At 35.3% G+C, this 16,188-nt stretch overlaps 2 protein-coding genes across 4 annotated transcripts in view; both read left to right on the top strand.

Moving 5' to 3' along the window:
* Nucleotides 1–16,188, top strand: part of LOC111518099 (7SK snRNA methylphosphate capping enzyme) — an 88,736-nt gene that overhangs the window by 22,591 nt on the left and 49,957 nt on the right. For all 3 annotated transcript variants that reach the window (XM_023174458.2, XM_023174450.2, XM_023174442.2), the window contains exon 2: nucleotides 8,700–8,971. In XM_023174458.2, coding sequence (XP_023030226.1) covers nucleotides 8,709–8,971 — 263 coding nt within the window. In that variant the 5' untranslated portion in view covers nucleotides 8,700–8,708. The remainder of the gene's footprint in view (nucleotides 1–8,699; nucleotides 8,972–16,188) is intronic.
* On the top strand, nucleotides 10,291–16,103 carry LOC141482414 (uncharacterized). Its single transcript, XM_074175605.1, has 2 exons — nucleotides 10,291–10,478; nucleotides 10,530–16,103. Exon 2 carries the CDS (start codon nucleotides 10,545–10,547, stop codon nucleotides 15,939–15,941), a length of 5,397 nt encoding a protein of 1,798 aa, XP_074031706.1. The 5' UTR covers nucleotides 10,291–10,478; nucleotides 10,530–10,544; the 3' UTR covers nucleotides 15,942–16,103.

Below are 16,188 nucleotides of genomic sequence, written 5' to 3'. Positions count from 1 at the left end.
TTACGGTTCTCATTTCGTGGTAACATCACTGTTAATTGCTTTTATTTTTGTATGTTTGCGTGCATTATGGAGTGGTGCTTGTTGGTTGAGTTAGAGTAGCTTTGAGCTAGACTTCGCCAAGGAGTACCAGAATCTCCTGTAAACTATTTTCATTTTCAAATATATCTTTGTATTGTTGTGGAGTAATATTAGCAAATGATGTTTTGTATGAAATGTTATATGAGGTCTGTGCAAAAAATTATGTGAATATTCAAATTTCGCGGGCTACCTACATTCGATTGCGTTTTTTTTGTTGGTACACTCGTCTCGAACATATGTTCACAGTTTCAAGTGGATGGATTAAAGAATTTGCATAAAATTTTGAAGTTGAGTGTCAGATTTTTAGAGAAGAGTTGCTAGCGAGATTGTCGTTGAAAGGTAACACTCGAGGAGAAGACTTATTATAACGAAATATAACGTCAGTTATGATAAAATGGGTTCGCTTTCAACTGACGGTGCCCCAGCAATGATTGGCAAAGAAAAAGGTGTAGTAAAGAGAATCAGAGATAAAAATTCAGGTCTAATATCGTATCAGTGCATAATTCACCAGGCAGCTCTTTGTGGAAAATTTTGTGCTACACTCAAAGAAGTGATGGATAGCTTGGTCAGGTGGATTAATTTTATGAGATCTCATTCTGCTCTTCAGCACCGACATTTCAAAGAGTTCCTTTCTGAATATGATTCTGCGTTTTCTAACTTACTACAACACAACAATGTTCGTTGGCTAAGTAAAGGTCAAGTTATTGAACGTTTCTGGCTAATTAAAGAAGAAGTATCCTCCATCTTGCAAAACTTGGATACGCAGGCAGCTAGAAAGAACTTTGAGTTTATAAAAAACGAGCCCAATATGCTGGTTGTGGCTTTTCTGAAAGGTATTTTAAAATATTTGAATGCGCCTAATACAGAGTTACAAAGAAATGGAAAATTAATATGTGATCTGATACAAAGCGTGTCTGCTTATCGTCGTAAGCTGGATATCTTTGAAAAAGATATCGTTAAACAAGAATTTATTCATTTTCCGACAATTCTTGAATTTAAAAAGGAGAGACCTCTGAAGAAGAGTTTGCAGAGTTTGTAAAATTTCTGGCCGATCTTAAAAACGAATTTGCAGAGATAGATCTCCGTTTCTTAAATCTCCATTTGAAATTGATGCAGCGGCAAAGTTGTCAAGTTGTTTAATATGTCAGAGCAAGAAGATGTGTCTTTGTAAATATATAGAACGGTATCCACTGAAGAATTTTGGGCCAAACATGTCTCAGAAAAATATGAAAATTGTAAAAGACTAGCTATCAATTTGGCCACTATGTTTGGCTCGACATACATATATGAAACATCTTTCTCAAAGATGAATTTTTTGAAAAACTAATATCGTTCGAGATTAACAAACGCTCACCTAGAAGACACACTTCGAATTTGCTGTTCCTCTCGAGGACCAAACTATAAAAAACTGAAAAAAAGACCGTCGGTGTAGTTTCTCACGTTAATAAAAGGTCTTGTATTTCTTTTATGATTCAGAATGTGATTTGAAACCAAAATAATATGTAGCATTTTTTTATTAATATTTGTTTTTTTTTCTGGACCCTGTTAAAATTTTCCCACAGTATCCGGCCCCACCTAAAACTACTTGCCGACCCCTGACCTAAACCATATTAATAGAGACCTACCTACGATCTCATGCTACGTACAAAAAAAAGTGAATCACTATTTTTTGCTCATTACTTATTTCGCCGTGTGTGCTCTAGACTCTGTGCCATCTTCGACTTTTTGGTAACTCAGTTTAACTTCCCGATTTGTTGTATAATCCAGTGAATATATATATATATATATATATATATATATATATATATATATATATATATATATATATATATATATATATAATTCCTTGGAGTTATTTGGGATAGCAGCGAAGCGCAAGTGTACTCTTATAACATTATATTTCCAATATTTCGACAATGGTTATTGTCATCATCAGGGAGCTAAGATGATAGATTTTGAATTAATACAGAACTTAAGTTAACAGACGGATACTTACAATGTTAGTGAGATTGGTCGCAATTGAGTTGAGTCAAAATTAAAATATGAACGTTGTGATCATGATAAAAACACCTATCCTATAAGACTTGACTAAAATATTAAGCCATGAGCTTTTACAAATTATAAATCACATAGCTAACGTATTTATATATATATATATATATATATATATATATATATATATATATATATATATATATATATATATACATACACTTTTTCAAATGTTTTTGTCTGTAAAACTTCAAGTAGTTGGTTTTTGGTGTAGTAATTTTCAAAATACAAATTGTTATCCATTAAAAAACTTTGTATTTCATCTTTCCTCAATTTGTTATTCGGAACTTTGATGAGCTGTGGTGATTGATAGGAAGCGTTGTCAAGAACTATTACACTATTCGCATCCAAATTTGGGTTCAATGTGTTTTCAAACCATTCCTCGAAAATGTTAGCTCTCATGTTCTTGAGATGTCAACATTGCAGTCCTCAAGTTTTTTCCACATAATTTCAAAGAATTCGGAACCCATCCTTCACTTCCTCCGCAATGCACAAAGATTAATCGTGATCCTTTGTTTGCAGGCACGTTAGGCGTACACATTTTCGAACCATCAGTCCACCCTTTCGGAACTATGTTGTGAGTGTCATACCAAATTTCGTCCGAATAGAAAATTTGCCGTTGTTCTTGTCTACATTTAGTTATTTGTTTCAAGTATTTGTTACGCGATTCCACTATTCTTCTGCTTTCCATAACTGCTTGACGTTTGTTTATTATTTCAAATATAAATCCTAGTTTCTTTATCCAATTCTGAACAGTTTTGTCACAGCAGCTCACGTTATGGCCGCAATATTAAATGCATTCGAATCTTATTCACTGGTTTCCCTTTTTCGCATTGTTCATCATCGGTATTGGAATCACTACACCGGAAAAAGTCTGCGTTGTTAGCACACTCGTCAATAATATTAGTATTTGTCCAAGGACGCCACATTTTGAACAGATAATAAACATTTTAAGTGATTATAACTACACCATTATCGAATTTCAACAGTCAAATCGCGATCAGTTCCTGAACCGAACACGACGGCGATAACCATCCTCGCATTCCCCGATTTCTATTCGTCACCGTAACATGAATTTTATGACTCTTCAGCCAATCATAAAACTCTGTTAGTAAAACTTATTCAATACGAACCGCCAATTCTACAGTCCACGTGGACTAGTTCGCAACCGGTTCATTTCCATGTATTGTTTTTTTTGCCCTCTGAGAGTGTCGCCAACTTTAAATGTGCACAATATCGTTTACTTCGACTATAAACGGAAAACCTCTATATGTGCCAGTAATGTGCTCCTAAAGATATCATTATACCTGATAGCACACGTTATTAATATTCTGTAAGTCACTTCGACATATTACTTTTCTATTCCATCCATGGAATTACTTCCCAATTCACATTCCGAGCCGGCAAATGAGAATAGACGTATCTGTCAATCAAATTATCTTTGTGTAACATGCGATTCGAAACAAGTCGATCACATGACACACATAGTTATCTGCGAACTCTCCCAGGATTTGTCGACATCTTTATTGGTTCATCTATCGACGTTTCACATAAAATCGAGCCAATTTGACGGTCGTTATTCGTTTTTTCTTCTTCATTTTCCGTTTTCCGTCGAACACAGATCGATTTATCAAATAACGGTATTTTGTCGAACGTGAAATGTAATTATACTCGAGATGATGGATATATGGATTGCTGTAGGTTCGATTCTCAATTTGTCGTAAACTCACCTTTGTTGAGTTAGCAAGACCACTTTTCAATTTTTACGTTATTTTCAGGCCATAATTTAAGGCGAAATTTATACTCTGTTCTCGAAATGTTCGCTCTTCTAACGGATATATCGTAACGTTAAGCTAGCAGAATTCAACCACAGAAAAACATAGTTTTTCCTCCCTATCTACAATTTTCTAAGTGTTGTTTTGTTAAAAAAAATCGGTGGGTTTTGATAACTTTACCGTTGAGCTGGTCGAACTAAATCTAAATTCTTCATTTATTGTGAATTTGAACTTGCATTAATTTTAGGCTCATTTTAGACTCTCTCATTACCCATTACATTGTATTTTGTTTGCTCCTTGTTTGAATTCAATATTTTGAGTGCGATTACCTCAGACAGGTATGACCTCAGAAAATTAGTTTCACTTTTACCTTGTGAGAGAGACAATCACCTAAATATTAAATTCAAACGAGGAGCCTAAAGTGAATCTAAAATATACAGCTAGCTTAACGATAAAGCTAGCTGAACCTACTGATTAAGTGAGTTTGAGACAATCACCTAAATATTAAATTCAAACGAAGAGCTTAAAGTGAGTCTAAAATTTACAGCTAGTTTAACGATAAAGCTAATTGAACCCACTGATTAAGTGAGTTTGAGACAATCACCTAAATTCAAAAGAGGACACTAAAGTGAGTCTAGAATTTACAGTCAGCTTAACGATAAAGCTAGCTGAACCTACTGATTAAGTGAGTTTGAGACAATCACCTAAATATTAAATTCAAACGAAGAGCTTAAAGTGAGTCTAAAATTTACAGCTAGCTCAACGATAAAGCTAATTGAACCCACTGATTAAGTGGGTTTGAGACAATCACCTAAATTCAAAAGAGGAGCCTAAAGTGAGTCTAGAATTTACAGTTAGCTTAACGATAAAGCTAGGTGAACCTACTGATTAAGTGAGTTTGAGACAATCACCTAAATATTAAATTCAAACGAAGAGCTTAAAGTGAGTCTAAAATTTACAGCTAGTTTAACGATAAAGCTAATTGAACCCACTGATTAAGTGAGTTTGAGACAATCACCTAAATTCAAAAGAGGACACTAAAGTGAGTCTAGAATTTACAGTCAGCTTAACGATAAAGCTAGCTGAACCTACTGATTAAGTGAGTTTGAGACAATCACCTAAATATTAAATTCAAACGAAGAGCTTAAAGTGAGTCTAAAATTTACAGCTAGCTCAACGATAAAGCTAATTGAACCCACTGATTAAGTGGGTTTGAGACAATCACCTAAATTCAAAAGAGGAGCCTAAAGTGAGTCTAGAATTTACAGTTAGCTTAACGATAAAGCTAGCTGAACCTACTGATTAAGTGAGTTTGAGACAATCACCTAAATATTAAATTCAAACGAAGAGCTTAAAGTGAGTCTAAAATTTACAGCTAGCTCAACGATAAAGCTAATTGAACCCACTGATTAAGTGAGTTTGAGACAATCATCTAAATTCAAAAGAGGAGCCAAAAGTTAGTCTAGAATTTACAGTTAGCTTAACGATAAAGCTAGCTGAACCTACTGATTAAGTGAGTTTGAGACAATCACCTAAATATTAAATTCAAACGAAGAGCTTGAAGTGAGTCTAAAATTTACAGCTAGCTTAACGATAAAGCTAATTGAACCAATTGATTAAGTGAGTTTGAGACAATCACCTAAATTCAAACGAGGAGCCTAAAATGAGTCTAAAATTTACAGCTAGCTTAACGATAAAGCCAGCTGAACCTACTGATTAAGCGAGTGAGACAATCACCTAAATATTAAATTCAAACGAAGAGCGTAAAGTGAGTCTAAAATTTACAGCTAGCTTAACGATAAAGCTAATTGAACCAATTGATTAAGTGAGTTTGAGACAATCACCTAAATTCAAAAGAGGAGCCTAAAGTGAGTCTGGAATTTACAGTCAGCTTAATGATAAAGCCAGCTGAACCTACTGATTAAGTGAGTGAGACAATCACCTAAATATTAAATTCAAACGAAGAGCGTAAAGTGAGTCTAAAATTTACAGCTAGCTAAACGATAAAGCTAATTGAACCAATTGATTAAGTGAGTTTGAGACAATCACCTAAATTCAAAAGAGGAGCCTAAAGTGAGTCTGGAATTTACAGTCAGCTTAATGATAAAGCCAGCTGAACCTACTGATTAAGTGAGTGAGACAATCACCTAAATATTAAATTCAAACGAAGAGCGTAAAGTGAGTCTAAAATTTACAGCTAGCTAAACGATAAAGCTAATTGAACCAATTGATTAAGTGAGTTTGAGACAATCACCTAAATTCAAAAGAGGAGCCTAAAGTGAGTCTGGAATTTACAGTCAGCTTAACGATAAAGCTAGCTGAACTTACTGATTAAGTGAGTTTGAGACAATCACCTAAATATTAAATTCAAACGAAGAGCTTAAAGTGAGTCTAAAATTTACAGCTAGCTTAACGAAAAAGCAGAAGCCCAATATATTTTGTCTCTTCCACACTGAGCTGTTAGTCATCTAAATATTCAACCTAAAAGAGAAGCAGACCATTTTTCAGTTCGGGATCTAAAATGGGACCAAAATTGTTGCAAATGCAATATTTCCAAAAAGTGCAGAGTTTTATTTAATTGTTCTGTCATCTTACCTATAAAGCTTATAGAACTTACTGATTTCGAATAGCAGTATATGAAAAACCGGCAAGAGAGAAAGTGGAAGCCCAACATTTCTAATATATTTTATCTCTCTCACATTTGAAAAATGTTTCCAAATCATATTTTCGCTTCTGCCGTGTGTGTGAGAGGTAGTCACCCAAATATGGATTGCTGTAATTTGTTCAGTAGGATAATGAAGGAATCTCATTGAATAAACACTCTCTGAGATTTTCAATACACAGTTTACACAACCGCAACACTTGTTTCGCTATACAATAACTTCCTTAGGCGTGTCTAAACTTACTAAAATCTTTATATCCAAAGCCTTATATATATTTTTTTACAGTTTGAAGTCCCTGAATATTTCTCCTACCCAATTAATGTTAAAAATGTGTACCTGAGTTCAAGAATGAATCAATAAACATTGACATGAGAAAATAAATTTTTGAATAAACATGTAATGAATGAAATTTATGTATCAGTTATTTACCAGTTTTCACATTCGAAAAAATATTCAGTAACGGGTAGTTATTTAATTCCGAATTCTCAAATCTATTCATTTCTAAACATTCTGAAAGATTGAGTTTCTAACTTTTCGTTTTCTGATGTAACACGTCATAGTCGTGATTGAACTTATGTCATTCTGCCAAAAGATGTTTTGAAGATGTGGAATTGGTCTTTCCATTCAAGAAACTACTTCTATGCTCTTTCATTCTTTGAAGAAATTTGCTCGCTGTTGGGCCAATATAGAGTATGAAGAAGTCTGAAATAAGCCTAAAATTATTGAAAATTCAAAATTTCAGAAACGTTTTCAAAACGCAACACCTGGAAAATCAGCGTCAGAGGTTAGGTTCAAAATAAGTGGATCTATTCGACTATCCACCGCAACCCGCAAGGGTTTATTGTGACTCACACTCGACCAAATAAACCCAGCTTAACGAAGCCTGATTACCATCAGGTTAGATGGTACGAGTAAGGCTCTGCCGAACTCTAATGACCTGATAAGGTCCCTAGCGGGGCAGGCACAAAGTATGTTCTCTGCTGTTTCATTATTTTCCAAACATAGGCGATACATACTGTCTTCCGACAGTCCGAGTCTCTACATATGATGATTCAAATGACAGTGAGAAGGCCTGTTAGACATAGTAGTTCATCTCTTCTGTAGTCCAACAACTGTTTGGTATCAAGCTTCGAATGACAGGTTCTGGTCCGATGAAACTGTTTACAGCACCCTCCTTTGCAAGGGAGTTAGCAGCCTCATTGCCTTCCAGGCCAGTATGGCCCGCAATCCAGACTAGAGACAATCTGTTAAGTGTTCCTATCGAGGAGGGAGAGTCGTTTTTTGCAATTTGTCACCAGTTTAGACGTTGCTCGGTAGGAGCCAAGAGCTTCCAATGCCGCTTGACTGTCCAAAAATAATTTGAGTTTGTATTCTTCCAATTTCTCCGCACACAATTCAATAGCGTAAATTCTCACTTGAAATACAGTCGCATAGGTTTCCAGGCAGGTTGATATGTCTGACCTGGGTCTGCGACTGAAAACACCTGCACCAGAACCGGAAGATGTTTTTGATCCATCTGTGAACCAACAACTATCTGTTCTTAATATTTCCTTCTCCCGGAGGATCCAGTCCTCTGTGGGAACAGTACTTTATAAGGCAGTTTGTAGTTGACAGTTGGAGGCATACAGTCAGCGGTTTTCCAGAATGCTGTGACTTCCAGTGTCAAGCAACAGTCTGTTGCACTCTGCATTACATTGATTTGTGCAATTGGCATTGTGCACAAGTCTATATGCAGCGTTAGGGGTTAGTAGGAGCCTGAAATGATCCGTATATTATTGTTTCTTCAGGATTGAAATATTTTCCATAAAACTGTTTTCACTTCTGAAATGCCTGCCTGTAGTTACATAAATATTCTATTCAACGAGAAGCAAAAATTTGTTCAGTGGAGTAATGAAGGAAACTTGAATGACACTAAAATTTTTGCAATTTCAAAATTGTCTGATAATGAAGGATTTTGGTTTGATTTTGATAGCTAAACGGTGAAACCAGCAGAATCAACGAATATCTTGTCGAGTAGACAGCATACATCAGTAGCTGGCCATATGTACTTATTTAGCAAACATTTATGCCATTTTAGAGACCGTTGAATGAACAGAAGCAAGATAAATTACCTAACGATTTCATTTTCTAGACATCAACCATGTCTTCCGTGCAAGTGTTGGACCCGCCGCCAATAAAAACCGGCCCCAACAACAACCAGAAACACCCTATGAAGCCGACCAACAACAACAACTCAAAGCGCAAAAACAAGTACGACAGAGGCAGCAGAAAGAGATCGAAAAGTTTTTCGGGATGCGGCCTCCCGATAAGTCAGAAGCCGGTCCTGCCTTCCAAGTTTTTGCTCGGCGGGAATATCAAAGATCCTCTCAACTTGAACAGTCTCCAGGACGAAGAGATAAACAGGTAAGTTTCTGATAGACGCCATCGTTTTTTTTTACTGATTTTTTGTAGATTTTATTTTATATCTTTTATTTCTTCTTGTTTTAATAAATTGATGGATGTAGCCGTTACTACGTGATAGGAAATCATCATGAAAAATGAGAAATGGAACTTTCTGTGGAAAGAAACACTTGGGATGGAAATGTCTCTATAGCTAGGTTTTCTGAATCCATCCAGACAGTCATAAATTAGCAGCCTACAATTCAATATTGCACAGAGCATTCTCATTGCCTTTGTCTGCTAACAATCTAGCTAGGGAAATTAAAATAATTATACAGATAGGCCATAATAATGGTTTCAACGCAGACACAATCCAGAAATCTGTCAAAAAACAAAGCCGTAAATTCACTTAGAGATTTATATACCCCCAGATCAAACAATTAGAAATCAAGAAATGGGTAACGCAAACATATTTTGGAAAAAGAACAGAGATAATGGGGAATGTTCCTCCTGACAAAAATCAAGTAGTTTTCATAAAAGAGCTCTAAAACAACGCATTTTATACTTGTCATTTCAACCTTTTTCTTTAAAAAATTATTTGAATACTTAAAAAAGAGGAATGAAATAATGCATTCAACATTTAAAGGGATTCGTTTCTATTTCACCATTTGGCAACATCGGTTATAGCTAATAAAGGACAATGAATCTGTTACCTGTATGAGACAAACAAAGATGACATATTTCAGAGGCGTGCTGTTCTGTTTATTTATGTTTCGAGTTCCGAGACATTCTGTGACATATGACATTTTGTGCACCTAACCTATCTTCCTCTATATAAACAAATAACAAAACAACTGTTTATGTGGCTTGTGGAGGTGGTATTGAACTATAATTTTTATTTTGCCTTAATTGTTGATTTATGAAGATAATTTTCCTTTTTAAAAGTAGAATATCTAGGTACGTATAAATTCTAGGCGCTGTTGCCAATATGTACATTAGAAACAAATCCCTTTAAAAATGAAAACCCAACATTTGAAACATCAATTTGAATACTTTTCGAAGTGAATTTGAAAAACTCATGAATCGAGGTCAACTCTATTTTGTTCAAACTTGCATTTGCTGTAATAACCCAAATTGAGTAGCATTCCCCATTGCGGGTTTCTTCAGAAAAACAATGTGGAAGTGGTATTCAGATCACATGACAGGTTATCTGATTTTCTTTTCAATGCCAAAGATAAAGTTGACAAGCTGGAGAAATCTGGAGTTTATAAGCTTGAGTGTCCGGAGTGTAGATAATAGTGTTTATGTGGGACAACGTTGTCGAAATTTCCAAAAACGGTGTTATAGATTTATGATTGTTATGTGATTACACCCTGTATATCGTTTTTAGTTGACATTTGTTAGTAGTGATCAAGGTTGATGTGAAAATATGAGTTGTTGAAAAAAAAAGTAAAGTTTTTGAAAGACGTCTGACTTTTCTAAAAGAATATAAAATTTCGTTCTTCGACCCGGAATAAATAATAATTTGCAGGTAATTCAAAAACATATGGTTCTTCGACCCGGAATAAATAATAATTTGCAGGTAATTCAAAAACATATGGTCCTTCGAGATATGCAAAGAAACAACACCATGGATAGCATGAATGCAAGCAAATCTGTTCAAAACCTGAGGTACAGTCAAAGATTGAAAGAAAAGAAAGAGAAGCTAGAGGCTAAATCTGATGTAGTCGTGACAGCAGTTGAAGGTCAAGGAGCAATCAGAAAATCTCCTTCCAAACTAAAAGGAAGCAGTAGGAGTAGTCAAGCTTCAAGACTGAAGAAATTGGAAATCGAAACGGCAATAAAGAAGAAAACATTAGAAAAAGAGCTTATAGATCTAGAACTAGCCCTGAAAGTAGCAGAAATTGAAGAGAATAGTGATGAAAGTGAGTCAATGTCAATGCATCAGTCCCAAAAGCCTAACGTGGAAGATTGGATCGACGGTAAAACTCCATGGACAAACGGGCATGACGGTGAGGATAAGCATTCGATATTTATGGTAAAAGAAGATGAATTGGTAAGAGATTCTCATTCTAAAAATAGTCCGGAAAAGTATTCTACCCCTTTCTTTCATAACAATATGTATCAAATGACTCTTCCTCAGATGACAAAAATATTAACAAGGCAATCTCTGCCACGAGAACTTCCCATTTTTGACGGAAATCCAAGTGAATGGCCCAATTTTATTTATCATTATAATAATTCTGACGCTATTTGTGGATTTTCAAACGAGGAAAATCAATCTAGACTACAGAAGTGCCTAAAAGGAAATGCCAAAAAAATTGTTCAATCCCTTTTAATAATGCCACAAAATGTTGACAAAGTTATTGATTTACTGAAAAATCGTTTTGGTCGGCCAGATCATATAATAATGATGTTGTTAGAGAAAATAAAGAAATTTCCACCCGTGAGAGAAGAAAAGCTTGAGTTATTCATAGAGTTTTGTGATGAAATCAAAAATTTTGTAGCTACTATAGAATCGCTCAATGAGGAAGAACATTTACATAATTCAATTCTAGTGAATGAAATAATGAGTAAATTACCAACCTCATATCAGCTATCATGGGTAGAACACCTTTCTAAGTTAGAAAAACCACGATTCAAACTAGTAGAATTAGGAAAGTGGCTTGATGAAAAGGCAAATGCGGCTAGTCAAATTCAAATTCCAAAATATGACATTCAGGAAAATACGTCAAAATCAAAATATGTCAAAAAAGGAGTTACTTTAGCAACGAGCAAAAAATCTTGTATTTGCTGTAAGAAAAATGTACATCATCTTACAGAGTGTTCTGAATTCAAGTCAATGCCAGTAGATGGTAGGTGGTCAATAATAACGGAAAATAAGATATGCTTTTCTTGTTTGAGTTTTTATCATAATCTAAAGCAATGCAGAAAACGAAAGGTATGTGGAGTCCAACAATGTCCAAAGTTTCATCATAAGTTATTACATAAAGACGTTCCTCAGACTATTAATGAAGGCAATAATGTTGATGACTCTGCCATTGTTGGAACAAATTCTCACGTTTTCAATAATAAATCCGTTCTACTGAAAATTTTACCGGTAGTTGTCACTTGTCGAAACAAAACAGTCGAAACTTATGCACTTTTGGATGACGCATCAACAATTTCTTTAATAGATGAAGAATTTGCTAATTATCTTGGTCTTGATGGTCCCATACAAAGTCTTTCTCTACAATGGACTAATGACGATTTGTTTCATCAACAAAATGATTCTAAAGTTGTTTCATTTACTATTAGTTCCAAAGACAATGGTCCCAATTTTCAGATGCGCCATGTACGAACAACGAAACTTTCTCTTCCCTCGCAGACAGTAGATTTCGATAAAATCAGGATGAAGTATCCATACATCCAGGACAAGATTTCACCGTTGAAAGATGCTCAACCCAGGATACTCATCGGACAAGATAATTGGCCACTTCTAGTTAACAGAAAACTCATTTCTGGACCATGGAATGGACCCGCCCTGAGTAAAACATTATTGGGATGGGTAATTCATGGAAATTTGGATGTCTCCAGTAGAAATGAACATATCGTCTGTCATATCAGTACCCACGATCTCCGAAATGAGAAGGATGATTTGGATATTCTACACGAAATGGTTAAAGAAAATTGGAAATTGGAAACTGTTCAAAGTATGTCTGATAAAGTTTTGTCGATTGAAGATAAGAGAGCACAGCATATTTTGGACACAACAATGAAACGAAGTGGAGAGAGATTTGAAACAGGACTTCTATGGAAAAAAGATAACATTGTTCTTCCTGAAAGCAGAACAAATGCGCTAAAAAGACTGAACTATATTGAACGAAAAATGGATAGAGATGAGAAGTACGGTGAAATATATTGCGAAAAAATTCAAGACATGGAGAAGAAAGGTTATATCAAGAAGTTGACAAAAAAAGAAGCAAATAATGTGAATGAGAAAACATGGTATTTGCCACATTTCGGGGTAACAAATGTAAACAAACCAAATAAATTAAGAATTGTCTTTGATGCTTCAGTCAGAAGTCACGGTGTGAGCCTCAATGATAATTTATTGACAGGTCCCGATTTGTATAACTCCATGAATGATATTCTGTTGAATTTTAGAATTAAAAAATATGCATTCACTGCTGATATAAAAGAAATGTTTTTGCAAGTTAAAGTAAGACCGGAAGATTGCTCTGCACAACGAATATTATGGCGAGGTAAAGATCGACGAATTGAACCTGATACATATGAAATTGTTGTCGTATTTTTTGGATCGACCTGTGGACCTTGCTTAGCCCAGGAGGCTAAAAACAGAAATGCCGAAGACTTCAGAGAAGAATTTCCAGAAGCAGCAACTGCCATCATACAACAACACTATATGGATGATTATTTGGGATCGGCAGACACACTCGAAGAGTCAATAAGTCTTATTAAGGATGTGATTCATGTACACAAAGCAGGAGGTTTTGTCATTTGTAACTGGATCACGAATCATGAAAAAATCAGCCAAAGTATTGATGTTTCACTCTTAGCTTCAGGTGGAAAGAATATGGAAAAGAATGGAGAATTCGTATTAGAAAGAATTTTAGGAGTTTTTTGGAATCCTCATGACGACACGTTCAGCTTTCAAACAAAATTTCAGAAAATTGACAGCGATATTTTGGAACACCTAAGACGACCAACAAAAAGGGAAATCTTGAAGGTTTTGATGTCCATCTTTGATCCATTAGGATTTCTGGCAAATTTTTTAATTCAAGGGAAGATTTTACTACAGGACATCTGGAGAAGTCAAATTGGCTGGGATGATGAAATTTCAGATTGTATGGATGAAAAGTGGCAACTGTGGATTGCAGATTTGAAAACTATCCACAATTTCAAGATTCACAGACAATACTTCACTTTGGATAGACAAAAAAGTGAAATTCAACTCCACATATTCTGCGATGCCTCTGAAAAATGTTACGCAGCTGTAGCCTACTTAAGAATTCAACAAGGAGAGAAAGTTGAGACAAGTTTTATCACTGCTAAGACACGAGTGGCACCTTTAAAACCTCTTTCCATTCCTAGGTTAGAGTTACAAGCTGCACTGATGGGAGCGCGCCTAGGACATTTCTTGAAGAAAACCTTAGACATGGAAATTTCGGCTATTTGGTACTGGAGCGACTCAAAAACGGTTTTGCATTGGATACGGTCTGAAGCTAGAAGATTCAAAGTTTTTGTTGCCCAGAGACTAGGAGAAATACAGGACTTGACGAATTCTTCAGAATGGAAATACATCAATTCCAAAGAAAATGTGGCTGATGAAGCTACGAAGAGATTGGAAAAAATTACGTTTAGCGATAATAACCGGAGATGGATTACCGGACCAGATTTCTTGATATTATCACCAGATCAGTGGCCAAAAGAAAAAATGGAAAGGGAAGTAAATATTGATCATCTGGAAGAAAGACCTTGCGAATTTGTATTCTATCATTTCATTCAAGATAATCTCATAGTGCCTGACCCGAATAGGTTCTCTAAATGGAAGAGATTGTTACGTGCTACAGCCTATGTCATTAGGTTTTATGAAATTATTAAGAATCACAGTAAATTCAAGTCCGAATTAACTGCAGAGGAAATTTGCAAAGCTGAAGTTCATCTTTTCAGAAAAATTCAGTTGGATTCATTCAATGAAGAGATGACATTTCTTAGAAATAAAATGCCCATCAGAAGTAAAAGTCGACTTTACACTCTTTCTTGTAGTTATTCTGAGGATGATGGACTCATACGGCTCAGTGGAAGACTGGACCAGTCAATTCAGTTGACCGACTCTGCAAAACGTCCTATAGTTTTAGATCCTAACCACAGAATAACTAAACTTCTGATCCAACATTATCATGAAATGGTTCACCACCATGGTCAAGAAATGGTAGTGAATAATCTGCGAATGAGATTTTGGATATTAAGAATGAGGCAAGCGGTAAGAAGTGCTTGGAACAGCTGTCAACATTGTAAAAATCAAAGAGCTTTACCAAGAATCCCAATGATGGGACAACTACCCCCTTGCAGGATTGAACCCACAATCAGGGCCTTCATTAAAACAGGCGTTGACTATTTCGGACCTTTAGAAGTATCAGTCAAGAGGAGCCGAGAAAAAAGATATGGTGTTATTTTCACCTGTATGGTCACTCGAGCTATTCATCTTGAAATAGCACATGATTTGAGTACGAATTCATTTATCAATGTACTTCGTCAGTTTGGATGTCGGAGAGGATTTCCTGAGGAATTATATAGTGATAATGGAAAAAACTTTATAGGAGCTGAAAAGGAAATATCTCAAGAACTGAAGAAGTTGAACCAGGATGAAATACTACGATTTTGTGCAATGAAAAAAATTAAATGGGTTTTCAATCCTCCTCTAGCACCTCACATGGGAGGATGTTGGGAACGACTTATTCAAAGTATAAAAAAGGTTTTAAAAGAAATTTTAAAATCAAAGTACTATCCAGAACATATTCTGAGAACTTTTTTGATTGAATGCGAAAATATTTTAAATTCTAGGCCTTTAACATATGTTTCATTGGACTCTGAAGATGCAGAGGCATTGACTCCTAATCACTTTCTCATCGGTCCGTCGTATGCTGCACTCTCCTGTACCGAAACCAGCGATAGGGATATGAATTTGATGTCCAGTTGGCGTGCTGCACAGAAATTATCTGATTTATTCTGGTTCAGATGGACAAAGGAGTATTTGCCAAGTTTGATCAGGAGATCAAAATGGCATGGTGATTCAAAATCTGTCAGTGTAGGAGATGTTGTTTTAATGGTAGATCCAAATGGACCCAGAAATATTTGGCAGAGAGGTATTATCAACGAAGTTTATCCTGCCAAAGATGGTAAAATCAGGATCGTCGATGTGAAGAATAGTAGTGGCACGATTTTTCGACGACCAGTTTCAAGACTCATCGTTTTAGATGTTATAAAATAGTAGTAATTTGTTATTCAATTACTAAGGGGGAGAATGTTATAGATTTATGATTGTTATGTGATTACACCCTGTATATCGTTTTTAGTTGACATTTGTTAGTAGTGATCAAGGTTGATGTGAAAATATGAGTTGTTGAAAAAAAAAGTAAAGTTTTTGAAAGACGTCTGACTTTTCTAAAAGAATATAAAATTTCGTTCTTCGACCCGGAATAAATAATAATTTGCAGGTAATTCAAAAACAAACGGTA

The sequence above is a fragment of the Leptinotarsa decemlineata genome, unplaced genomic scaffold, assembly GCF_025532065.1.
Source record: "Leptinotarsa decemlineata unplaced genomic scaffold, Ldec_3_MD MMD2_tig00001064_RagTag_RagTag, whole genome shotgun sequence".
NCBI classification, from domain to species: Eukaryota; Metazoa; Arthropoda; class Insecta; order Coleoptera; family Chrysomelidae; genus Leptinotarsa; species Leptinotarsa decemlineata.
This window is presented reverse-complemented; position numbering and strand designations above follow the sequence as displayed.